At 32.0% G+C, this 27,809-nt stretch overlaps 1 protein-coding gene across 20 annotated transcripts in view; it reads right to left on the bottom strand.

The window, feature by feature from the left end:
• Window positions 1-8,639: 8,639 nt before the first annotated feature.
• LOC107449585 (uncharacterized) overlaps window positions 8,640-27,809 on the bottom strand; it is a 76,112-nt gene continuing 56,942 nt past the window's right edge. For all 20 annotated transcript variants that reach the window (XM_071185424.2, XM_071185431.2, XM_071185436.2 and 17 more), the window contains 6 exons: window positions 26,022-26,939; window positions 24,674-24,845; window positions 21,686-21,833; window positions 16,717-16,806; window positions 12,824-12,974; window positions 8,640-9,818 (listed from right to left, as the gene is read on the bottom strand). In XM_071185424.2, coding sequence (XP_071041525.2) covers window positions 12,840-12,974; window positions 16,717-16,806; window positions 21,686-21,833; window positions 24,674-24,845; window positions 26,022-26,939 — 1,463 coding nt within the window. In that variant the 3' untranslated portion in view covers window positions 8,640-9,818; window positions 12,824-12,839. The remainder of the gene's footprint in view (window positions 9,819-12,823; window positions 12,975-16,716; window positions 16,807-21,685; window positions 21,834-24,673; window positions 24,846-26,021; window positions 26,940-27,809) is intronic.

Genomic DNA, 27,809 nt, shown 5'->3' with positions numbered 1-27,809 from the left:
CGCACATTTCTCTGAAAATACCGCACAAAACCTGGACAGTTGATTGCCATATATGGTCACTGTAGCGCTATTGGCCCTGAGATAAGTCAACGTATTCTTGTGGGCGTTGCTAAGCCAGCAGGAGGTATAAAAGTCAGCATCGAGCTGTTCATCTCATTCCACTCTTCAACACAGTTGCAAATTTTAATGAATTTTTTGAATAATCTTGTTGTTTCTTGCTGGTTTTTAGGTGAAATGAGTGAACATCATTGTTTAGACGAGGGTATGAGGGGGAGAATTGTGGGTAGACTTGAGGGAGGCCAGTCCCAAGCTCAGATTGCTAGGGAATTGGATATAACACCAAGCGTCATTTCCAATTTGTGGAGTCAATTTAAAACTAGTGGGACAGTATACAGATGACCAGGACAAGGGCGCCCCAGGGCTACAATGGCCAATGAAGACCAGTATTTATTCCTTTTAGCTAAGCGCCAGAGGATGGCTACAGCGACTCAATTGTCTAGGAGCCTCGTGGCTGCTACAAGAGCATCGATTTCGAGTAAGACAGTTTCCAGGAGACTCCACGAAAGAGGGCTGTTTGCCAGGAAGCCCGTTATTTGCATCTCACTCACTCCCTCCCACAAAAGAGAGCGCGCAGAATGGTGCAGACAGCATCAGCATTGGACACAGCTTCAATGGCTAAATGTTCTCTTCACCGATGACTCCAGATTCAGTCTACAACCTGATTCTGGACGGTTATTGATATAGAGGGAACCTTGAACCCGATACCATTCCAGCAACATTATCGAAAAGGATCATACCGCTGGTGGAGGACTCATGGTTTGGGCAGGGATCATGCAAGATAGCCGCACACCGCTCCATGTGCTTGACAATGGTTCCGTTATTGCCCAGAGGCACAGGCAGGAGGTCCTAGACCCCTATGTGCGTCCTTTCAGGGGCGCTGTTGGCCCTGAGTTCATTTTTATGGGCGACAATGAGCGACCACAAAAGGCTCTCATGGTTGATGAGTATCGGGAAAGCGAGGATATTCAACGAATGGATTGGCCAGCCATTCCCCTGACCTGAATCCTATTGAACATGCTAGGGATGCTCTTGGGAGAGCTATTGCGATGCGCCAACCTCTCCCCAGAACCATTCTGGAGTTAAAAATTGCTCTGGTGGAAGAATGGGAGGGTCTTTCACGAGTCCTCCTTAACTCCCTTATTAACAGCATGCATAGTCGTTGTGCATGCTGCCTGTCTGTCAGGGGTGACCATACACCGTACTAGAGGCAACACACACTGTACAAGCTTCACTTTTATCCTTAAGTTCAAACTACATTGGATTTATTGGCAATAGATCTTGCCAGTGAATGGCACTTTCATTTTTGTTTTGCATACTTTATTATCATGGAATAAGCTATATCCATACCAAGTTTCATTTTTTTATATTCAGTATTTTTTGAGATATTTGGGAAAATGTCTTCCATCTCTTCATTTTGTCCACAGTGTATGTCTGGTTGCTTATACTTTTCATATATCAACGGGTTCATGATAGCAACGGGTACGCCATTTGTTATTCTCATAGACTGCACCAAAAATTCTTCTAAGCATCCTTTTCTCTAAAATCAGCAGTTTGTTCTCCTCTTTGCTATTATGAGTCCAGCACTCACTACCATATAGGATCACAGGCTATAGGAGTGTTTTGTATGCGTTAATTTCTGTCTTTTGCGTAAGAAATTTACTTTTTAGTTAGCTTTTCTTACTTTTTTTCTTGATATTTTGCTTCATTTGTTATTCAAGAGATGTCGCCACAATAAAAAATTTTTATATTACAAAATATAAATTCTTCTTCTTATTGGGCACTTCAGCCTATGACGGGCCAATGAAATCCCAATAAGTTTTTGCCTTCTTGTTCTACTCTGTGCAGGGGCATTCCAGTTAGTCATTCCTATTATCTTGAGGTACGTCTCATCTGCGTCCAGCTACTTATCGGTATCTCTGCACTTGACTCTTCAGAGTGTTGCCTTTGTCAAGTTAATATATAAGCTTCAGGGGAATACCAAATTTCTCCATTGCTTCATACAACTAATGTCTCTTGATACTGCCTTACGCTGCCTTAATCTCAATAAAAAAATGGAAAGTCTTATTACTATAAAAATATATACAAAATATAAATAATAAATATCTTTTCTTGATATTTTGCTTCATTTGTTATTCAGTAGATGTCGCCACAATAGAAAATATTAATATTACAAAATATAAATAATAAATATATTTTTTGATAATTTGCTTCATTTGTTATTCAATAGATGTCGCCACAATAGCAAATATTAATATTCCAAAATATAAATAATAAATATTTTTTTCTCGATATTATGCCTCCTTGGTTATTCAGTAGATGTCGCCACAATAGCAAATATTAATATTTCAAAATCATAAATATTTTTTCTTGATATTTTGCTTCATTTGTAATTCAATAGATGCCGCCACAATAGAAAATATTGATATTACAAAACATAAATTCTTCTTCTTGTGCACAACAGCCTATGACAGGCCAAGGCCGTCCCAACAAGTTTTTGAAATCTTGATCTATTCTGCGCCATGGCCTTCTAGTTAGTTATTTCTATTATCTTTCGATCCATAGCAACTGTGTCCAGCCACCTAGTCGGTGGACGACAGCTTTTTATTGTACCTTCTGGATTAAAAAAAGTTGCTTTTTTGAGGGGTCTTTGTCTTCAGATCTACAAAGTTGTCCCTGTCATGGAATGCGATTGGCCTTAATAACATGAATTATGTCTGGTTGTTTATATTTTTCGTATAACCCATGATTGAAAAAGGTGCGTCATTTGTAATTCTCAGAGACTGCTCACTGCTCCAAAAATTCTTCTAAGTATCCCACTCTCAAAAATCAGCAATTTGTTCTCTTCTTTTTTGTTAAAGAGTTCAACACTCGCTACCATATAGGATCACTTGCCGTAGGAGTGTTTTGTAAATGTTACTTTTCGTCTTCGTTTAAGAAATTTACTTTTCAGTTTGCATTTTTAGCAAAAGTAGCTCCCTTTTGCCGTTGCTGAACGACCATCGATTTCAGTAATTATCTTTAGGTCCCTCTTAACTTCGTTGAGCCATCTAGTCGGTGGACGACCGCTTTTTCTTATTCCTGCTGGTTTGGAGAAAGGTACTTTTTCACGGGGTTTTTGCCTTCAGATCTATAAAGGTGCAGTTCAGCCATCGAATGCAATTGGCCTTAATAACATGAACTATGTCTTGTTGTTTATACTTTTCATATAACTCGTGTGTGTAAGCGGTGATCCAGTTGTTATTCTCATTTACTGCTCCAAAAATTCTTGTAAGTATCCTTCTCTCAAAAATCAGCAATTTGTTCTCCTCTTTTTTATTAAAGAGTTCAACACTCATTGCCATATAGAATTGCAGGCCGTAGGAGAGTTTTGTAAATGCTAAGTTTTGTCTTTTGTTCAAGAAATTTACTTTTTAATTTGCTTTATAAACAAAAGTGGCAGCCTTTTGCCATTGCTAATCGACTATCGATTTCAGTAATTATCTTTAGGTCCCTCTTAACTGCGTCCAGTCACCTAGTGGGTGGACGACAGCTTTTTCTTATTCCTTCTGGCTTAAAAAAAGTTGCTTTTTTGCGGGGTTTTTGTCTTCAAATCCATAGAGGTGTCCCTGCTATCGAATACAATTTGCCTTAATAACATGAACTATGTCTGGTTGCTTATACTTTTCATATAAGTCATGATTGTAAACGATGCGGTAGTTGTTATTCTCATAGACTGCACCAAAAATTCTTCTAAGTATCCCTCTCTCTAAAATCAGCAGTTTGTTCTCCTCTTTGATATTATGAGTCCAGCACTCACTACCATATAGGATCACAGGCTGTAGGAGTGTTTTGTAAGCGTTAATTTCTGTCTTTTGCGTAAGAAATTTACTTTTTAGTTAGCTTTTTTTATATTTTTTTCTTAATATTTCGCTTTATTTGTTATTCAAGAGATGTCGCCACTATAAAAAATATTTATATTACAAAATATAAATTCTTCTTCTTCTTGGGCACTACAGCCTCTGACGGGATAATGAAATTCCAATAAGTTTGTGCCTTCTTGTTCTACTCTGTGCCATGGCATTCTAGTTAGTTATTCCTATTTTCTTGAGGTACCTCTCATCTACGTCCTTCTACCTAGTCGGTAACTCTGCACCTGACTCTGCTGAGTGTTGCCTTTCTCAAGTTAATAAGCTTCAGGGGAATATCAAATTTCTCCATTGCTTCATACAGCTAATTTCTCTTGATACTCTCGTACGCTACCTTAATCTCAATAAAAAGATTTACAGTCTTAATACTATAAAAATTATATACAAAATATAAATAGTAAATATTTTTTCTTGATATTTTGCTTCATTTGTTATTTAGTAGATGTCGCCACAACAGAAAATATTAAAATTCCACTATATAAATAATAAATATTTTTTTGATAATTTGCTTTATTTGTTATTCAATAGATGTCGCCACAATAGCAAATATAAATATTCCAAAATATAAATAATAAATATTTTTTTCTCGATATTACGCCTCCTTGGTTATTCAATAGATGTCGCCACAATAGCAAATATTAATATTCCAAAATATAAATAATAAATATTTATTTTCAATATTTTGCTTCATTTGTTATTCAATAGATGTCGCCACAATAGCAAATATAAATATTCCAAAATATAAATAATAAATATTTTTTTCTCGATATTACGCCTCCTTGGTTGTTCAATAGATGTCGCCACAATAGCAAATATTAATATTCCAAAATAAAATAAAAAGTTTTCTCGATATTTTGCTTCAATCGTAATTCAATAGATGCCGCCACAATAGAAAATATTGATATTACACAACATTAACTCTTATTCTTGGGTACAACAGCCTATGATAGGCCAAGGCCGTTCCAACAAGTTTTTTAAATCTTGATCTATTCTTTGCCATGGCCTTCCAGTCAGTTATTTCTATTATCTTCAGATCCGTCTCAACTGCGTTCAGCCACCTAGTCGGTGGACGATCGCTTTTTCTTGTACCTTCTGGTTTAAAAAAAAGTTGCTTTTTTGCGGGGTTTTGGTCTTCAGATCTACAAAGTTGTCCCAGTAATGAAATGCGATTGACCTTAATAACATGAATTATGTCTGGTTGTTTATATTTTTCATATAACCCTTGATTGAAAAGGGTGCGTCATTTGTTATTCTCATGGATTGCTCCAAAATATTCTTCGAAGTATCTCTCTCTCAAAAATCAGCAATTAGTTCTCCTCTTTTTTATAAAGAGTCCAACACTGACTACCCTATAGGATCACAGGCCATAGGAGTGTTTTGTATATGTTAATTTTTGTCTTTTGTTTAAGAAATTTACTTTTTAGTTGGCTTTTTAAATCAAAGTAGCACTTGTTTGCTATTGCTAAACGGCTATCCATTTCGGTATTTATGTCATTTTTGCAGGTTACAGTAGTCCTAAGATAATAAAATTCATCAACAACTTCAAATTCATAATCATTCAAATGCAACGGCATTGCCTTAGTGAGCCCTCCGTTTATCTCCATATATTTAGTTTTGTCAGCATTAATGGTTTGTCCCAATTTACTAGCTGCTACTTCAAGAGATTTGAAGTTTTCTACTGCTGATTGTCGAGATCTATTTTTAACCTTTTTGGTACAATGGACCCGCATTAAAAAGTCAGGAACCACCCTCAGTGAAAAAAATAATTGCAAAAACATCAGTTATTAGAAAATATTTAATTTTATTATTTTAATAGTATACAAAATGTTTAATGCGAAGGTAGTTGCTGCTCTTCCTTAATTAATAAATAGAAATGAGGGATGGTTTTCGACAAAGCAACGCGCATATCAAGTTCAACATTCAATTGATTTCGATGTTTTGATTTTATTGTCACAAGTGTGGAAAATCTTGCTTTGTTATTGTTAAGATGCACTATAGCTAGCGGAATTAGGACAGCCATAGCGCGCTTTACAAGCAATGGGTAAGTACCACATGTACTGCGTTCATTTCTTGACGCAGTGTTTTAAAAAGACGATGATTAAGAGCCCTACTTCGAATAAATTCACAGTTTTAATAACTATTGGGAAAACTTCGTTTGAGCTGGTTGGAAGAGTTTTTGTAGCCAGTGCATGTCTATGTGGAAAAAAAATGAGTAACAAGAACATTAGGAGACTCTATTTTTACAGACAGATTTATTGCCAAGTATCGCAGGTGCTCCATCCGTACAAAGTGGATGTAGTTTTGCTTCCCAGTCGAAGTCGTGTTTGGCAAGGAAAACATTTAACATTGCTAAAACATGAACTGCCTTTGTAGTTTGCAAGAGACTCACAAAATAAGAATTCCTCTTTGATATTATCAAGAGACACGTAATGAACAAAAACAAGAAGTTGACTACAATTCGTGATGTCTGTAGTTTCATCCAGTTGCATACTAAAGGGAAATGGTGATGCTTTCAATTCATCGATGATCTGTTTCAAGATATTGCAAGAAATTTCAACTATTCTTGAATGTATCACATCATTTGACAATGGAATTGCGTCAAGTTTTTTTCTCTGTTCCAGTCCACAAACTAATTCAACCGTTTCCAGCGCACATGGCTTAATTAACGTCTCTCCAATAGTATGCGGTTTCTTGCTTTTGGCGATACGATATGTAACTTTCCCCTGATTGTTCAAACTGAAAGCCGGTTAGTGGAGGATATTAGAGGGCTGTGTGCAGTCCGCACTGAATTTGGGGTATCTCGATCATATAGTTTCAAATACAGTGGAGCATAGTTTATACGACGATCACTTATACGACGTTTTAGTGTGGTCCCAAATCATTCCTATTCATTTTAATGTAAAAATATATCGGTTATACGTCGGTTTTTAGATTTTGTTCATGTTTATTTAATTTTTTCTTGTGTATTTTAAAAAAGGGCGGAATTTGCCAACATGAATGAAACAGAAAAGGGTGCCAATAAGAATGCTTGGATGACGACCATAATTTTTACTAGATGACTCAAAAAACTTGACAATGTTATGAAGAGGCAAAAACGAAAAATTTTGCTATTCATCGTCCAATGTAAAAGCTCTCTTTTATCCTGCAAATTGCACAAGTGCGCTTCAGCCATTAGATTTGGCCGTGAATAGAAATCTAAAATTGCATCATAGAAAGCAGTAAGTTCAACTCGCTATTCAAAGCATTGTAGAGACTAATAGCAAGAAAATATAATTAAAGGTAACATACATTCAAATTGCTCACTGCAATTTTTCTTCTTTGGTAATTTGTTTGTTTTGCTTTGTCTAATTTAGAAATTTATGTAAATCAGCACGTTAAACATTAAAATTAACTGAAAACAGAATTAGTTTAAGTTTTAGAAGTGAAAATCGATTATACGACGTTTTTCGGTGGTCCCTTGGCGTCGTATAAACGATGCTCCACTGTATGTATTTTCACCTTTTAGGAAGAAAAAAAAAGATCAATGACATAAATATTATTGATCCAAACGTTTTAAAAATTAGTACCCATGGACCCCTAAGGGGTCCATGAACCACAGTTTAAGAAACCCTGTTCTAGGTGGTGTTTGCTCATCATGTTGAAATTAAGACTGTACTTAAATTTACTTTTTGGATAATCTTGTAAAAAAAAACTCTGCTTTTCAAGAATTGATTGAAACTTTTGTAATCAGGACCCAGGAGAAATTTCCCTGTTTTAGCTATAGCGTAAGTTTTCAAAGTTCAGTTTGTAAATTCCTTCCTTTATAGATATGAAGAGTTGACAAAAGCGTAACTAAAATTTATTTTACATTCATGAAAAGTAGTTCTCTGAAATACTTTTCTTTACTATTTTCTAAACATTCCATTAAAATCTTTTTACTCCTTTTATTTAAAATATATATATATACAGTCCGACTTCTATATATACAGTCTGACTTCTATTTAACAAACTTCCGTTTTGCGATTTTTTTTTCTTCCGAGGAACCGAGAACAATTTTGAAATTTTTTTGTAAAATAACTTCCAAATAGCAAAGAGAATTTTCTATTTAACTAACTTTTCCTTGAGATCCACTTTCACTATTTTCCAAAATATTTCAGAACAATTCAAACTTGTAACCACATTTTATGGGTGAAATGAACTTCAATTGATTTTTGAAGCCACTAAACTTAAGAGAAAACAGTAAAATTCCTTTTTATTTGCATTTCAAACGATTAACTCAGACAAAATTAACAGATTTGATCAGTAGCAATTAACCTTAGGAACGTAATGTTTAAAATTACTTTTTTAATAAATACAGCTATAATTTTATACAGAAATTAAGCTTTTTTTAGTTGAAAATATATGTAGCACGATAGTGTAACACTGGATAATGTTTTGCTATATTCTAGCTTTCCATGCAGATTTCTTGCTAAGATTAATAAAATAAATAGTAGATACTATCATCAATTGCTATTTTAATTATGTCTAGAGTTTATGAATTTATAACCTGTTTTATGTTGTTAAGTATTTGAAAAGGTAATTTTATATTCAGCGAATTTTCTATACAACAAACCTTTTTATTGGGATTTAGCGACTTCATTAAATACATATGTTTTGCAATAAAAATTAATAAATAAATAAGAAAGAGACAGCCAGTCAACTTTTAAATAATTTATTATGTACCCACCTGGTGCTTTCTCAAGTGTTTTTAATATTCTATTAGAAGACACAGAACTTTCAGGGAGATGCAAGATTTAACAAAAATATCTTTAAGGACTGAACAATAATTTGGCAACATAAAACAAAGAACATCGCAACAGGCATCGATGTAAAGTTAACAATAAAAAAAAAAGATTTTCAATTTAAAACAAAACTGTCAATTGTACATTTTAACAACAAAAACTTTTCTTTTATTCATTTTGAATTAAAGTATATTACACAGCCAACAATAAAAAAAACAATAGAGTGAAAGAGAGATAACTTCTCATGCAACAACGACATTTTCATTTATAGATATACTTTAGTTATGATTTGGAACATCTGGATAATACAATGTTAGATCTAAATTTATATTTATCTTACACGCCATCATACACGAATAGGAAGATATCCTAATTAAATGCAGGATACACAATAATAACTACACAATAAGAATCCCTAAAGAGTACACAATTATATGGGGGTGACCAAAGTATTTAAAAAGGCAAAATTGTTTCGTTTGGAAACATTCTTGACTTTTAAAACTCCTTTATTGGTAAACAATATCGAAATGTTCTTTTGGTATTATACTTACAGTTTTGATTGATAAACCGTGTATTTTAATTTGGTATACACGGTTCTGATTGCTCAACAATGTACTTTTAGTGATATCACCTACAGTTTGAACACATAAAATTTAACTTGATGAATGCTGCTATTTAAATGGGAGTATTTCTTCCTATTCGTATACTTCTAAGTTTAGTAAAATAATTCAATAGAAAATAAAATAAAAAATGTTTTAAAACAAAAGAGATCATCGACCACTTTCCTGACGTCAGAAAAATACGAGACTGCCAGCAGCTATACACATTAGGAACAAAATAGTGTATATTCACAGGTATATTTATATATATATAATATATTTATGTATAATTAAGGGGAGATGTCTAACATTGATAAACAAAGACATTTATAATAGCTACAAATACAATGCAACAAATCATATTTTACAAGATAAATTCATCACATTCTTTTTTTTATCAACTGGTAAACGCTAAAGAAATAAAGGCAATGATTCATTTGTAAGCCGAAGCTCTTTAGCAAATCCAGATTACGTTTTAACGTCCAGTAAAGTCCCTGAAAAAGAAAGGAAACATTTTATAGGACAAGAATGAGTACGAAAAACAATTAAAGACTATTTTGTGTGCTATACTAGCTGATAATTTTAACAGGGTGTGTAGCCAAATCTATCTACAACAAAAAAGCACCTTTTAAGTATTTTTTAAGCACTCAAAAAGTATTTTTAAGCACTATATACATTAACAAAATGAGAAATAATTTTTAAAGACTTATTGCCTATTATAAAATGATTGACAGATTTTTCGGTTCGATATCAGAGGGTGAAAAATTAAGCCTGAAATCGAGAATATCTTGCAAAATGCAGCAGGGTTGCTAACGAGAGTGCAAGAATCTCACGAAACCCAGTTCAGTAGACGCACATGCGGACTTGCAAGTATTTCATCAAACATGTCAAATGATTGACGCTTTCATAAGCTATGGACTAATGGTACGTCGAAATGAATTGTGAAAACATTGAATAGAACAATGTGAATAGCACGCTTTTGCATAGCACGTGGCGAAAATCGACATGGTAATGAAAAAAAATTTTCATGTTTAAAAAGGGAAAATTAAGCACTTTTTAAAAACACCCAATGAAAAATAGCACCTTTAAGAGCCTTAAATATGGAAAATGACCACTGTTGAGTACTTTTTAAAAACGCAAAGCACCATGTTTAAGATATTTAAACATTGAAAAGGAGGATCTATAATTTAACAAGTTAGAAACAGGCTTACAGAGGGGAGGGAACAAACGTTGAAAATTGCCATTATATATTTTTATTAATGAATTTATACATTTTTATTAATTATTTGGATTTGAAAAGCACAATGGAAAATACCAAAGCAATTTTTTTTTACATTGGCAACCGAAATATACATTAAACAATCGATTGAATCTATATAACGTTAAGGTTCCAAAAATAAATTTTTTTTTTTTTTAAAAAAAAAAACTAATTCCGGATATTTTTTTATCTTAAGGTTTTGCGGGGAACTATTAGAGTCACCATACCCAATTTTGTTCAATTATGGAACTTTAAATGGTTTAATGATTATATTTGTCCTTTTCGACTCTGCAGAGTTATGTAATTTGCTGGTATGCAGTGATTGTCTCCGAACAACTCAGAGTAATAACAAAGTCGCAGGTAGTTATACAGAAAAAATGTTAAAGTTTCTTCATTTTTATGACAAGTCTGTAGCCATTGTTTCAGAACTTCTTTTCTCTTATTGAAAACATAATTAAATATTCCTTCTATCGAAAAATATGTGCAATATATTTTTTAAAAAAGAAATCTGGATATGACTAATCAGTCTAAAATTCAACATCACAAAGAAGCCCAGCAAAAAGTGTATTTCAGATATATGTTCACATAAATGTTCAGATACTCACTTTTAGATGAAGTAATAAATGGAAATACTCAGTATAGGTCTTGTTGAATGATGTCGCATATTTTTTATTCTTTTTTTCAGACATTTCAGTCAATATTTTCAGGCAAAATCAAAAAAAAGTCCAGCACCACATGAAACGTAATAGAGGTCGGAGACGAAATTTAAAGCACAAACAAAAAATCAATTAATTTCCCAATGCGAGAGATTGATCTTAAATCTTTGTTGAAGATACGTTCCCGAACTCAAAAGAACAACCAATCAGAAAACAATGCTTCCAAAGAGAAAGGCGGGGCATAAGCAATGACGAATTCAAAGGATTGGATGAGAGGTACGGGTCGGTGCCGCATATACGTTTATCGTAATTGCGCAGAGAATCCTCATTCTGCGAGGAAATAACAATAAAAAACGGAGACTTTTGATGAAACCCCGGAGGCTTAATTATTGTTTAAAAAACCGGAGGGTTGGCAGGTCTAATTGTATAATCGCAATTTTTTTTTTCTCCAGCAACAAAGTTTAACTCATTCATTAGTTGAACCGATTCATTTGATGACTTTTAAATTACTTAAACTGATTCATTGATTTGTATTTTCAAATTTTTTATTCACCAATTTATTTAATTTATTCCTTGACAGATTCATTTATTTTGTGATTTTTAATTCACTGATTGATTTTTTTAATACACCAATTGTTTGATTTCCTTATTTATCAATTTATCTACTCATCAATTATTATCTGTTCAAAAACTTATTGATTTTAATCATTGATGCCTTTATTCTATTCTTTCTACACATAGTCAATTTTATGCAGAATCCAGTTTTTACTGATATACTTGCAAATTAAGAATGAGTTCTAACAGAACCAAAATGAAGTTTCATTTTGAGTCTTTTTAACCATTATCCTTCCAAACAGAAAATTTAAAATATCGAAACTAGAGCGGCTACAAACACTTAAAAAAATTCCCCCTTCTACTGATTTTATTGAATTTTTCCCTGATATTTGTTATTCAAAATGCCTTGAATTTTATTATTAATTTTTCAGTCATACCTTGTGTATATAAAATATACTACATAACACTTATACTCACTATTAGAATTGTATGAATTTGAGAAAAAATATTACAAAACTAATATTTCAAAGAAAAAAAATCTTTGACTTTAATGTATCTTGAACTTAAATTAATTCGAATTCCTGAATGATGGAGTTCCCAGATGGGGTTGATCCTCAATAAGTAAAAAAAAAATTTCCTGTGTTTTCCCTATACATAGTATACACAATATATTAAGGGGAAGCACACAATCACTATACTCTTGCCGGAGAGCTATATTAGGCTAGTTTTATTTAATTACTAGAAAAAATTAGAAAAGTAAACAGCTGAACATACTTAAGACAAATAATGCTACAGTAAATGAAATAATTTAGTATAGCTGAAATAGCATCCTTAAATATTCTATAGATTGTGCTTTGAGAGGTCACCATTTTTTGAAAGAAAAAAATTAATTCCTCGCTGTATTTTCTCTGTTTGTAAAGAAATACACAAATTTTCCTGTTATTTCAGGTCATTTTTTAAATTCCCTGTGGAGTGGCAACCCTGTTTTCATAATTTCCTTGTTATGATGGAAAACAATTAACATACATACCTTTTTTTAAATCTTTTCAGAGTGCACCAAAGGGGTCATTAACAGATGTTGTTTGTGTGGGCAACCCAGAGGTTGCAGTTGGCATAAGAGGCACCTGAGGGACAAATCCACTACCATATGCAGGCTGCCCAACAGGGCGCACACCCCCTGCCTGAAAATACAAATATCAATTAAGTAAAACATTACTATAAAATGAGTAGATAGCAATGGACAATGTTAAGACGCTGTAATGTCACTAACATTGTGATTTTGATACATTGTGATGTTCCGTTACACCAATATTTTGCATTTGGTATTGTGTCATTTCGAATTCTTGCACTTTTTGATTGATAAATTGAGGTACTTATATTCTTGCAATCAACTCAATTCTCGGTTACCTTACAAAAAATGCTATAAATCTAGTTATCAACAAAAAAATCTTTTTCTTAAGAAAAAAATCAATAAATCATAATAGTGACTTGATGTATTGAAAATAAAAATAAAAAATTGAATAACTTGCACAAGAGAGAGGAAGGGGGAAGACTAACATCAAAAATCAGCCTGCTGCTGCCTATGTCATTAAATTATGAGGATAAAAATCAAAATGCACATTGAGATCTTTTATAAAAATCTTCATAAACACAAAAATAAAAACCGAAAACTTAGGAGCAGCTGGCGTAAAATGCACGTAACTTCCCAGTCTTATCTTAAATTCCTTCAGTCCTTATCTTAAATTTAGTTCATTACTATCCATAAAAATAAAAAAAAACTCTTCGCGCAAAGCTCGTGGTCACCCATTTCATAGTCACAGGGATGTGATTGACAAAAACACAAAAAAGAGGAAGTTTATAACTGTAGCATTAAACGTGCAAAAGAAAAAATGATATGAATTCCATAGCCAATCTGATAATGATTACATTATTATCTATTCATATAAATAAATGGTAATTATGTTCTTAAATAAAATAATATAAATAAATGGTAATTATGTTCTTAAATAAAATCTTGATTAAAGTAATTTTTTTTTAATAATTTAGATAACTTTGAGTAATTATGCATAAGCACGATTTTATGTATCACATCATTTTAAAAAACATTTCTTTAATGGTCAAAGGACCTTTATGGACTTTCTCATCAGTTCTTTGTTTTTTCGATGGTCTTTTTTTAACATGACTGATCTGTAGACTGCGTTTTGCAGACTTTTGATCATCAGTGTTGATAGGACAAGAAAGTTTATTTCGCACACAATTTTTAGAGGCCTTAGATTAAGAATCGCGATGTTGGATTTTAAGATTGCGTGAATAAGAATCGCGATGTTCGATTTTAAAATAGGGTGAATAAGAATCGCAATGTTGGGTTTTAAGAGTGTGTGAATAAGAATCGCGATGTTCGATTTTAAAATAGGGTGAATAAGAATCACGATATTGAATTTTAAAATCACGTGAAAAAGAATCACAATATTGGATTTTAAAAGCAGGAAAATACAAATCGCGGTATTGAATTTTTAAATCTCGTAAATAAAAATCACGGTGCATAATTTTTAGAGTCCGTGAATACTTATCGCAACGAGTAATGTTTAAACCGCGTATAAATACGAAAATCGATGTTTGATATTACAACCGCGTGATAACGAATCGCAATATTGAAATTTAAAAATATATATGAATACGAATCGCGACATTGGATTTTAAACTAGCGGGAATATGAATCGCGATATTGGGTTTTAAAAACGTTTAAATACAAATCGCGATATTGAATTTTTAAATTGCGTGAATGGGAATTGCGAGTAATGATTTTTAAATCGTGTAAAAACGTATCTCAACAAGTAACTTTTAAATCAGTTAAATACGAAAATCGATGATTTACATAAAAATCATCTAAATAAGAATCGCAATTTTAGCAGATTCTGGCCCAGTTCCTTATATTTAAAATTCTGTAAATCAGCCAATCAAAGGAAATCAAATATCAGCGGTCGAAACGAAACTGCTAAGGACTTTTTTTCCTTTTTCCAATCTATAGCGGAAGTCGCAGTTGTCAAGGCAACGGCGTACATGCCGAAATTCTATCCATTTTCTTCTGAAGATCATTTTCTCAGGAGGCTACTGCAGGGGGGGGGGAGAGTTCGTCGCAAGTCCGACTATATCGTTAGTTCGACTCCCCAAAAGTTTTTGGAACATGGTCGGAAATTTTAAAAAGTCTTTCATCCCTGGAAAGATAAGAGAGTAGTGGAGTAGGAGACTGCTTTGTTTTACCAAGGTCAACCACTTTCACCCCAGCCAGCTGATTGACATGTGAAGAAAGGTTTATTGGAGGCTTCAATACTTTCGCTCCGAGGAAGAAAAAAAATTTTCCAACAAATATCATTCACTGCATAAAAAAAATTTCCGCGCGGAAATTTATGAAAAAAGAGCGGAAGATATGGAAAAATCTGAAAAAAGTGGAAATCAGCGGATCCGCGGAAGAATCACATCCCTGCAGTCAGAAAAAGGGCTCATAGCGCATAAATAATGCTCACCATCGAGTGTTGAGACATGGATGTCAACAACGCATCGTGAAACACCACACATTTCGGTAAATCGCAATTTTTGATGCTTCGAAAAATTGCAAATTGACTGCGAAAATTTTAACATAATTTGTGAAAATTAAAAATTCTGTTAAAAAATCAGCACAAAAATATAGTAAAGTAAGAAAATATTATAAAAATTTGTCACTTCAAATAAAAATCATTTATGACTGGTAAATTTCTATGTATTTTTCCCCGTACATTCAAAAACAATTTTGCTATTATTAAAAAATTTTATACAAATTTCAAAATCCATAAAAATTGTCTACAGTTAAATTTCAACTTGAATTTAAAAATTAATAAAAACATGCATTAAACAGTACCAGCAGTAAAAGCTATTTTAAATATGAGAACATTTACAATTGGGTTATAGAGAAAAAAGTTTCACAGAGAAAAGAATGGTTTATAAAAAAATAAAGGTCGGTTAGAATAAATTTACAATAGTGTTTAAAATGATGTTCGAATTTTGACCTCCTGTTTCATTTTAAAAAACTCAGCGGGAAAAAAAACACAATTTGATATGGCGTAAGTGACCGGTTAAGCTTACCATAAATAATAAAGGTATAAAAAAATAAAGGTCGGTTAGAATAAATTTACAATAGTGTTTAAGATAATGTTCGAATTTTGACCAACTGTTGTTTAATTTTAAAAATCTCAGCCGAAAAAAACAGAATTTGATATGGCGTAAGTGATTGGTTAAGCTTACCATATTGCACTATCTGACCCAACATGTGCCACCTTTTTCGTATATGACAGCTGGCAGAAATGCTCTTTTCCATAGACTGTAACGAGAACGGAGTTTGCGAGAGAACTTGCATTTTTAAAAGTATTTTGTGAAACTACTGTTTCTCCTGAAGTTGAATTTGTGAAGGTACAGCTAAACGGCAGTAAATTCACCCTGGACAGACCCCCGATCACGGAGTCTAACATCAGTCCTCGTAAACCGGAAATCGGGTCAGCCGCTCGATGACGGTTGTAAAATAAAACACTTTTCAAAAAATATGAAAATTAATTAAACTAGCTTTACTGGGATTCTGCTACTGTATCAGAGGAAGAAATGACCATGTTTGGGGACCTTTATTTCTGTAAGGCGATTGAAAAAATAAAACTTTTAAGAAAAGTTCTTATTATACAATTAGTAAAATTAAAATTGTTCACAAAAATTAAAAAGTTTGAATTGAGCTACATTATTAATTGCTAAACTATATTTAACATCAAATATTAGTCATTTATCACTTTGTTTAAAAAAGGTACTTACCATATATATATGCTGAAAAGACACCAATTTACAAATAAATGGGAATTCATACAACAATATTTGAAGCAGCAAAGTATGAGGGGTACTACTTACCATATAAGGTTGCTGAAAGACACCAGGTACAGCAGGCTGTTGAGGAAATGCACCTCCACTCCATTGACCTCCAGATAGTGGATTTTGGGTCTAAAAATAAAAGGAATTCAGTGTAAGGGTTGCCACTGATATTTGTACAGATTATACACAACATGTTAAGAGGAAACACACATTCACTGCGATCTTGTGAACTATATTAGGAAATAAATACACAAGTGGGCGACCTTTGTGCTAAAATACAAACTAAGGTAAACAACGTTAAAGAGCACAAAAATATTATTAATAATATTTTTGTGCTCTTTAACGTTGTTTACCTTAGTTTGAACAATATTAGGATAAAGATGCTAGCTTTAGTTGCTGGAAAAACTTGGAGAAATAAGAAAACAGCTCAACATAAAACAAATAATGAAAGAATAAATGAAATAATATATCATACCTGCCAATATCAGAGAAATAAAATAACGGAGATTTTACAAGCGACATATTTTGGGCTACATGTAAAGCTTCGATACGTCATGCATAATATTGTAAGTCAAAAAGGGAAGATCAAAATTGGAAATAATACAAGCACTTACATTTAGCGAAGTAAAAAAATATGTACACAATTCTTAATCTAAAGATGATTTTTTTAAACTATTATTCATATTTACTTAAACTATTAACACTCAACATACTGCAGTACTGGCAATAGCACCATCTGTTGAGGAATAAAAGCAGTATTTTTGCCATCAGCGGATATTTTATCGTATTTTTTTTTAATTTTATCAACGAATGCAGAGAAATTTGAGAATATACGGGTGTGCGGGAGATAGTCGTAAAATACAGGAGTCTTTGTTAAAAAAACTTGAGACTTGGCAGGTATGTGTATACAAGAAATACTACTCTAGGAGAGTCTCAAAACACAATGATCACGTTGTGAGACAAATGGTTTCAAAACACACCAAAACCCAGAAGTATAGATAGTCAAGAGCTTACTGCGCCTCCTGGTGTAGAAAACACCATTGATCATAAATTGTTATGATGGACTTTAACTGTATACATGTTTCAGCCATGATGGCTCAGAGAATAGAGCGTTTGCCTTCCAATGAGGTGAACCAGCGATGGCTTGCACAGACCACAGTGCTGAAGTAAAATATCCTCAGTGGTAAACGGTAGATCGGTGGTAGTGGTAGATCATGGGTTAGAGTCCACTTGATGTCAGGCTAATCAAGGGAGCTTTTCCTCTTCATGTAACACAAATGTGGGTTAGTTGCATTAAAAAGTCCTCCACAAAGGCAAAATGTCTCAATACTTGATTGAGAAGTTCCCTTGTCTTCTGGATTGAGTTCAAAATGACAAGGCTATTGAGTTGATCATTAGAAGTCAAACTCAAAATTGGGTCGGTTTTATAACAGTTATAACAGGGTTCCCACTCAAATTTTTTTAAAAAAAATTCAAGGTCTTTTCAATGACTTTCAAGGACCTAAAATCAAATTTTTCACGGACCTATACGCTATTGTTATATGCTAAAGTACATGTCAACCAGATCTTACAATTACGTAGAAGCAGAAATTGTATAATTTTAAATCACAATGCTTATTCGACAAAAAAAAAATTTTTTTTTATTAAGTTTATCAGTTAATAATACAAACGGTTGATAGTTACATTGCTGTTTCAAATCACTTAGAAAAATTCCAATTGAAAAAAAAAAAAACCTCCAATTGAGATAAGATACTAGCCAACATTTAAAAACTAGCATCACTGAAACTTTTCATGAAAAATTTAACGAAGTGAATTAGAATTAATGAAACTGAATTAATGTATAATGCATATTATACATTCATTCAGTTTCTTTCAAACAAGCACAGTAAATAATTGATAAAGTTTGTGTAATTGCATGGTTATTAAAATATATAGACTTCTTTTAGCTTTTTTTTTTAATATGTTAGATCAAATGTTAGTTAACTGAAAATGTGTATAATTAGCTAAATTATCAATTTAACATATCTGTTTCAATTTTAATAGCAAATTTTCTATTTTGTTACTTCAGAATAACAGTAATGTATTTTGAACATAAAATCTATTGAAGAGCAATATTTTACAGATAACTAACTAAGACTTACCAAGCTTTATATTCCTTAAAATATATAGATAAAATGTGAAACGGGATCTTTAAAATTTTGTGAATATGGGTAATTTTCACTAAATCTCATTTATACGAAAGCACAGTGGGTTTTGTGGCCAAAATTAGTATTTCGATATAATTTGCTTCAAAATTTTTTATGTGCAGGTAAATTGAATTCATAGTTAAAATTTTGAAATACACTAAAAATACCCCCCCCCCCCCAAAAAAAAATGGCGGTTGAAATATGGCAAGCAAAAATAAATAAAAAAATTTGGTAGGTTTAAATAATTAAATATAGCAATGAAAATATAATAATTTTCGTAATTTTATATTAAAAATGAAAAGCAAATTATACTTCTGAAGTAATATTACAAAATAACGCAAAAACATGAAGGAAAAAAAAAACAAAATTTGTTTTTTGGTATATATAGTCCACCTTTGTAATACGAGCAAAATGGGGCACGTTTTTTAGAAAGAAACATCAAAGAAGACAACAAAAAAAAAGTTTAACTAAATACCTCGTGAAACCTTTTGGAACTAATTTTCGAAAGTCATTCAAACATTGTAAAATGTCAAATGATAAGATATAAACTATAAGTGTGTCAAGAGTATTAACTAATCCAACAAATTGAAAAATTGAACTATAATTTAACACTAATTACTCTGATACAAATGTCACAGTAAGGTGAAATTCCTATATATATTTCTGAAATAAAAATTTAAAAGTTACATTTAAAAAATTTTTTTAACATATTTTTCATTAAATTGTACTCTTGTCGGTCCAAAAAGTAAATTATAATGTTTGGAAAGATTATGAATACTTAATTTGGGATACATTAAAACTGCCTACACATATTTTAGTTGAAAAATTAATTTTTTACTTTTGGCCAAAGATCATAGTTTTCTGGCCCACAGTGGAAAGTGAATTAAGTCTCGAAGATTGCGTAAATCACGTATCACAATGTGCAATTTGTAAATTGAAATTGAATTAAGGTGTACGTTTCTTAAATCGGAATAATGTGAATAGCAAATTATATCAAATGCACAAACTAACAAGACATAAACCACAATGTAAGATACATAAATCACTTTAATGTGAATTCTGTTGTGTGATTAGCTAATAGTTTTCATTTGAATAGTGATCATTATCAGGGGCCTGTTTAGAAGAAATTTTGGTCCGTTTCTTTTCATAAAAATGGATCCTTCACAAAATAATTTCATCTCTTAATCGGACCCTTCACAAATTTATCTTCATTATCGTTTTGTTAATCGAATAAACCCTTCCCAGGAAGGGGGGGAAGACAGATAGATGTAAACGAACTAAATTTTGTCTTCGGCAGACACTTCTTTTATTCATCCGAAATGAATATTCTGCATTCAGCAATTTAGGCTAAATACCAAATATTTGTATGTTGCATTGCTAATTTAATAGCTGCAATTGCTGTTTATTTTTTAAAATAAAATTTTTGTAATTATAATTCTACAGTGTTGAGCATTATCTTGTATGTCTTTACAATTTAAAAACTCCTTGAAAAAGTTTCTTTGCAATAGCGGACCCTATTTGTACAAATTCATAAAAGCGGACCCTGGTTGTTTATTTTATATTCACAAATTACGAGTAATCTTTGCACAATTTTACAAAAACGGACCTTTCACAAAATGTCTGGACAGACCCTTGATTATGATGCAAATTTCAATTTGGGATTCAAATGGTGCTTAATATAGAACAGCTATGTGTGATTCTTAAATCATTTTGATGAAAATTGTGGGTGGTAATTCTTAAATCTTTCTCTTGTGAATTGCAATGCGTGAATTGTAAACTACTAGAATGAGAATTGAGGCACGATTCTGAAATTACATACCTTATATGATTCAGAAATAACTTTAAATTGAAATCATGATGTGTGATTGATAAATCACTTAAGATGAATCATGATGCGTGATTGATAAATCAGTAAATGTGAATCATGATGTGTGATTGATAAATCACTTAATGTGAATCATGATGTGTGATTGATAAAATATCTTAATATTAATTCTGATGAGTAATTTGAAAATCACTTTAAAGTAATATTCGATATGTGATTCATTAATCACTTTCAGTTAAACCGCAATTCATAGACCATTTTATATGAATTCCGGTACGTAAATCAAGAATTAGTTTAATGTGAATCACGATGTTTATTCATAATCAATGAAATCCGTAGAACTAAATTTTATTTATTAGCAGTAAAAACTAAATTTAAAAATTTGAATATAAATTATAAAAAATTTATTATTCTTCGCACATATATTAAAAGAACAAATAGGATAACACTATTAACCTGTCATAATAATGGAGTTAACACATTGAACATATTTCTAAATCAATTAATTATATTTCATTCGAAAACTATGACTAAAAAACCTAAAATTTGCTAGAAATTTCAGCATTCAAAACATCAGAGAGATTAACAAGAATCTGGTCTGAAAAATCCAGGAGAGACAAGTTTTGCATCACCTTTAACCCCTTTTCACTTCAAGCATTAAAAATTGCATCGATCAGAATTTCTTTAATTTTCCTTTGAATTTATTTAATATTATTTTAACTCTTTTGTTTTTATTATACATTTTTGTAAGAAAAATTAGTAGTATTTTAATTCCTAAAAAATCAAGTACTTTTCAAGTACCCTATGGCAGAATTCAAGGACTTTTCAGGGCCCTGATTATTTTCAACCAAATTCAAGGACTTTTAAGGTCTTTCAAGTACCGTGGGAACCCTGTATAATGTATATATGTTTAACCATCTGCTGGAATCCCAGCGGAGGAAAGGCAGAGTTTTTAATAATAACAGACCATAAAAAAATAATAAGATCCTTTTATTACCATTTGAGGGAACCCATGTTGAGGAGAGGCAGACCATCCTACATTACCAGGAGGTACAGGTACAACAGAGGCTGGTGCAGTCCACTGACCAGTAGGACCTGTGGTTTTAACTGGAGGTTTTGGTGAGCCCCATTGATGACCACTGCTTCTAAAATGATTAACAAAACTATTATTTAAACATTTATGAGCAACCAATAGAGAACTCAACTAAATTACATGTTACCCTAAAAAGCTGGTCATGTGCACATTACCTCTGCTATTCTGCAGATTAAGATATTTGCTTTATTTATTTTTTTTTATCAATATACAAAAACTTTCTCACTAAAAACTATAAATGGTCGTCAATATGATTGACATTAAATAAACTTGAAATGTTTATTATGTTAACTCATAGTTTTGAGTACTGATAAACAAGCAATTTATTATTCATAATAGAATAATTTTTTTTAATTAATTAAAAGGTAAATATAAACAGAAAATTTTAGAACAAAAAAAAAAAGGTTTGAAACTGATGACTAAAAGTAAGGCTTGCTTCATTACGTATTCGTAATACTTATTTAAATATTTAAAAATTTTAAAATTCTATCTCAATAGGGTTTTTTTTTTTAAGGAAACTCACTCAGTTTTGGGAATTTTCTAAAATGTACAAAAACCAGAAGAATTTTTATTAAACCAGTAGATCAGGAAAAAATGGCGAAATCCAGTAGAGTTGGCAGTTAAGAATCATGTTATTTTAAATGTACAGAAATGCTGCTGTTCCAGCAAAGATTGTATTTTCACTTTAAAAAACCCTAACAGTAATGTGTATATTATCAAGGTAATGACTAGATTACCAAGTAATTAAAAAAATTATCAGCACTTTAACTGATAACTCTAGTTAAGCTACATATTAACTTGATAATCAGGGTTCACATTTTCCTGATTTTCCAAGTTTTACAATAAAAATCTTAAAATTTCCAGGTCAGTGTGCTTTCTTTTCCTCATAACGAAAAGTGTCAATAGTATTTTATTCAAAATTTTATTTTTTTAAACTACATCTTGAATAGATGTGGAGAAAATATGTTTAGTTTGTAGAATATATTGCTTTTAATGAATAATTTTTTTTTTAAAAGTGTTAAGTAATTTTTGCACAAAATGTACCAAACAGCAAATACAGACTAAAATAATAATTCTCGGATAAGTACTGTTTATTATATTTTCATTAAACAAAAGAAAATAACTCCAGGCGATTATACATCAATAAATTTTTATATTTATTTACATTTCAATATAGAGCTATTTTATACTGTATTTTATCCAAACAATGCTCTTTAAAAAATTTACTGATATTAATTTTCTTTAAACCAATTTCTAAAGTCAAATGTTTAAATAATGTTTGTTTTGAATGTCAGAAAAAATGTGCAAGATAAAATTTATTAAATTATAAAAAAATTATTTTTTGGAAAATTTTATAAAGTTAAAAATACTAAAACATTTTGAATAATTTTGTTAAAAGAAAAAAATAGCCTCAAAGCATCGGAACAAACTTGAACTATAAATGGATTCAGCCGAGGACTAGAAGAAAAAAAAAACTACTTTTAAAAACAGAAGCAAATATCCTTACTAATTAGTTAATCTTTTTCACCACCACCACAGTTTTTTTCTTTTCCTAAACTGCATAGTCTCATAATCTCCAAAGATGTCAAAGATTTCTCCATTTATTAGCAACATGGGAGAGTATGATATGGTATTCTAGTTTAGCAGGGTAAATAATGGAGAGAATTTTAATGCAGACAAAGTATTGCTAAGTTGATGACATTTCAAATGTTGGGTGATAAATTTTCGTCTAAATAAAGAGGATATAACAGATGGTAAAATAATTTAAATTAAAAAAAAAAACTCAGCTCTTTTTTAAAAAATTCCTTGATGTTTTCAAGATAAAAAAAAATCCCTGATAATGACAGGTTGGAAGCAAATCTGATAATTTGTAAAATAACTGACTTCCGCAGCATTATAAGCAGTAGGACCGGGTGCATCCAAAATAATTGGGACCACACCTACTTTGAATAATTTAAATTTCTCGATGATAGATGGGTTTTGTTAAATATATTTTAATCACTTAACTGTGGAAAACTTTGACTTTTCAAATATTAATGTCAGGATGAGGCCTTACGGTTGAAGGCAACTTTCGAATAAAAGAGTTATTTTTCGATAATACTAATAAATCCATTGCAAGTTGAACAAAGAAGCTAAATTTCGAAGGAAAAAAATTTTTTTACCAAAAAGGTTTAAAATTCCCCAGGGGTAATAATAAATATGTGTAAAACATGCAAAATCCCTGATCTGAACTGCCGTGAAATCATGAGTGTTTGAGAGTAAGCGACTTATTCAATAGAATGTCTCATATGGTGCTATGTCTCATATGATGATCTCATATAAGCAAAAAATATGCTATTGTAACCATTGCGACTGTATTGAAGCGATCTAATCTATTGATAGATTTTAATCATTCACAGAAAATCTAAAAACTGTATTTAAAATACATATAAATAAAATAGAAACTATCCATCTATTTAAAAATATCTCCACAAGATATTTCTAAAATATCCGATCTCTCTTTTATAAAGCTTATCGACATTATAACAGACCTCCTTTCTGCTGCAGCAAAAACTGTATAATTTTAATAACCAACAACAAGATTTCATACAACTGTTAAAAAATATTTAAATTAAATCTTAATATAATTAGGGATCACAAATTTCTTCCTCAGTGGGAAAAAAATGCTACAAATGGACAAAAATCATGTTACTGTCCCATGTCACGTGCAGACTGTGCCCTTCTTAACTCACCTTTGCATTCATTTTAAATGCTTTCACGTGAACTGATTAATCAGCTATACATTGTCAGTAGTGAAAACTCTCACCTTCTCCTTCACTGCATTCATAAGATTAACACACTTATTACTAAGATTATCACCCAAGTTACAAACTTTAAAAAATAAATAATTACTTCTTGATGGCTTGCTTGGGACCATTAATATCAAGATTGGAAGCTAAACTTGCAAGTGTTGAATCCAGATCGCCTTTTAATATGCTTGATCCAGATGTTTTTTCGGAAACAGGTTGCTGCTTTGCTATTTGTGCTTGGGGTTGAAGCGTGTCTCCAAATGCATCAAATCCACCTAGGATAGTTTTAAAAATAAAATAACACATTTGACGCAACATAATTATGACAAAAATTCCTTTAATAACTCAGTTTTAAAGCCTCACCTAACTGAAATTTGGGGAGGGGACTTCATAGATGATAAATTTTAAAAAATTCACACCCATGAGTTAAGTGCTGTTTTAAAAGTTTACAGTGTTTCAAAGTTTACAGGACCCTTTAAATTTATTAACCACATCAAAGAGGAGTGGAATTTGAATTAAAAAAGTTGTTAAACATCAGGAATAGGGAACCATTGTTGTATCTAATCTTGATAATAAGTTAAATTTGATTAATAATATTAATAGCTTTTTTTTAAACTTATGTTTATGATTCACATCAGTTTATAAAAGTAAATCTAGCAAAATGTTGATTTTTGTGTTATACTATCATACTATGGGTTTCTTAATCATACTATATGTATCTATATTACTATTTTTGTAATAAGATCTTTTAATTTCAATTAAAATATTTTTTTTAAATACTGAATAATTAGCTCAACATTGAAAAGTTTAGAATTTTATAGAAACATTAAGTGATATTTTATTCACAACACTGAAATTTATAAGTTTAAAATAGGATAATTTTAATAGAACAAGTTCATGACATTACATCACTTACAAATGTTTTGCTATAGAACGGAAACCGCAAATATAGTACGCTTATAAATCTCATAGTGAGCAATGTTCCTGCAATAGAATTGTTTTCAGAGGATATTCTATGCAAATTTTAACACACTCTCTCTCTCTCTCGACAAAGATCAAATTAATAAAAATGACAGCTTCATAAAAACACTTTAATACAAAAAAATTCTCTCCACTAAGTTTCAGTTAAAAAAAAAAAAAACTTATATGTATTTTAAGCATTTTATCACAAAACAGTTTGTTACACAAAAATATACAATTAACTATTTCAGAAACAGTTTACCACCTTCAATATCACAGGCGACAACCACGAATCTGCCACTTTAGCAATGGGCAAATTTGCAGCAGCACAAATATGGTGACATTCCCACTCTTTTTAAATATTAGGAATGATAACATTTAAAAGGTACAACGACAAAGTTATAGGAAGAAGAAAAAAACATGCGTGTTTGGACATGCAGGAAAAGGCATAAGAGACACACGGGTGGGGGTATAATAGAGAGCACTGTCACCTGGCATAGCAGCTCCAAATCCTGTAACAGATTTTGCGGGAGAACTCATTCCGGATGGGGGTGTTCCATATCCAGGAGTAGAAGATGCTCTGCCGGTGGGGGTGCCGGCAGCGTTATCGAGCCGTGTCAGAGAGGCAGGAGGTGGGGTGGCACTGCCAAAGGGAAGACCAGGTGCAACAGCAGGAGATATCGGTTGCCCGACCATACCTGGTCTAGGCCCAGGAAACGAGGGAATCATAGTCGGAGAAGCTGCTAAAACGGGCGATTGTTTTGGCTGCATTGCCTGGTGGATGGCAAAATTCAAATCTTCCAGTCCACTTGTAGAGCTGAGGGGTTTTGGCTGGGCTGGCATAGGCAATGCAACTCCAACAGCATTAGCAATAGCTTGTGCCCGTAAGTCGGACGTCGGTCCGACAGACGTCAAGCCGATGTCTAGACCTCCGAAAGGGGATGGCGGAGGAGCAACAGGCTGTGCAGACAGAGGTGCTTGATCGTTTAAATAATTTATTTCATTGCTCTCGAAACCAAACAAGTCCTTTTCGGGAGCAGCAGCTGTTTGAGGTTGAACAGTTAAAGGAGTCACAACAGCTGTTGGTACAGTGGTAGCAGCTGGTAAAGGTTCAAAAGAAGTTCCGAAGAAATCGTCAACTGCGGTTGTAGTTGTTGTGGTGATTGCAGAGGATGTAACACTACCCCATGCGTCTGAAGTTGCCTCATGACTTGCAGCCGATGTGACAGGGACAGTTGCTTCTTCGGCAGTTTCTACTGCTTCCCCAAAGCCTCCCTCTGGCACATTGGCTAGTATGGGAGTGGTACCGGCACCCCGCATTAGTTCTGTGGTAGGAGAAGGAGAGGTGGAGCGACCCCCAAAAGGCTCCATGACAGGAAGACTTAGTTTTGTAGTGCTTTTCTCTACAGCTGAGAAGAAAATTAGTTATATCCAGGAAAGTTAATAGTGAAAGAGGTGCATAAAACATTTCAAGTACAATCCAATTTTTGCACAATTCAAGTACAATCTAATTTTGTGCACAATTCAAGTACAATCTAATTTTTCTAATTTCTTAAAATTTAAAAAATTAATTCCAAATGATTAAGTAATAAATTCCATAAGAACAACGAGGACATATCCCTTCCTTGATTCCTACATATACATAAACTTAAAAATTCTAAAAGTAAAGAATTTTCGGCAAACGCTTCAATTCTTTGTGATAATCCAATATAAATATAAAGCATTGCTTAAAAATCAGTTTCTTCAAGTCTATGAAATTAAACAAAATATTTTTATTTAAGATCTTGTAAAAAAAATTGATTGCATACTTCAAGAAAACAGATATTTTCCATCACTATATATTAAAATATTTTTAAAAATCTCAACCTGATTTCTGTGTGATTTATGCATTAAAATACTTTATGCACCCTGCAGATGTTATTAGATTAGAAATGATGAAAAAGAATGTTATAGTCAGTCAATAATACACAACTAAAGCATCACATGCAGCAAAAGCAACTATGTACAACATTTCAGGATGTTGCAATTCAAGTAATTTTGTCAATTCAAGCAAATTTCTAATCAGATTATTTTTTGTAAAAATCCATTGAAACATCTGTAATAAAAACACTTCTTTAAAATTTAAAAAGATTTTGGAAGAACTACTTAACTCGATAAAAACAAATCAATGCTCTATAATTTAAACCTTGTATCTTATCAGAAATCAGTAGATAATTGTACAGTTATTAACATAGCTGCAAACACAAAAGGACGAAAATCCAGTATACAACAGGAAGTTA

Source organism: Parasteatoda tepidariorum, chromosome 5, assembly GCF_982258835.1.
Source record: "Parasteatoda tepidariorum strain Cologne lab strain chromosome 5, Ptep-v5.0, whole genome shotgun sequence".
In the NCBI taxonomy this organism is placed as follows: domain Eukaryota; kingdom Metazoa; phylum Arthropoda; class Arachnida; order Araneae; family Theridiidae; genus Parasteatoda; species Parasteatoda tepidariorum.
Note: the sequence above shows the minus strand (reverse complement) of the source record. Positions and strands in the feature narration are given on the sequence as shown.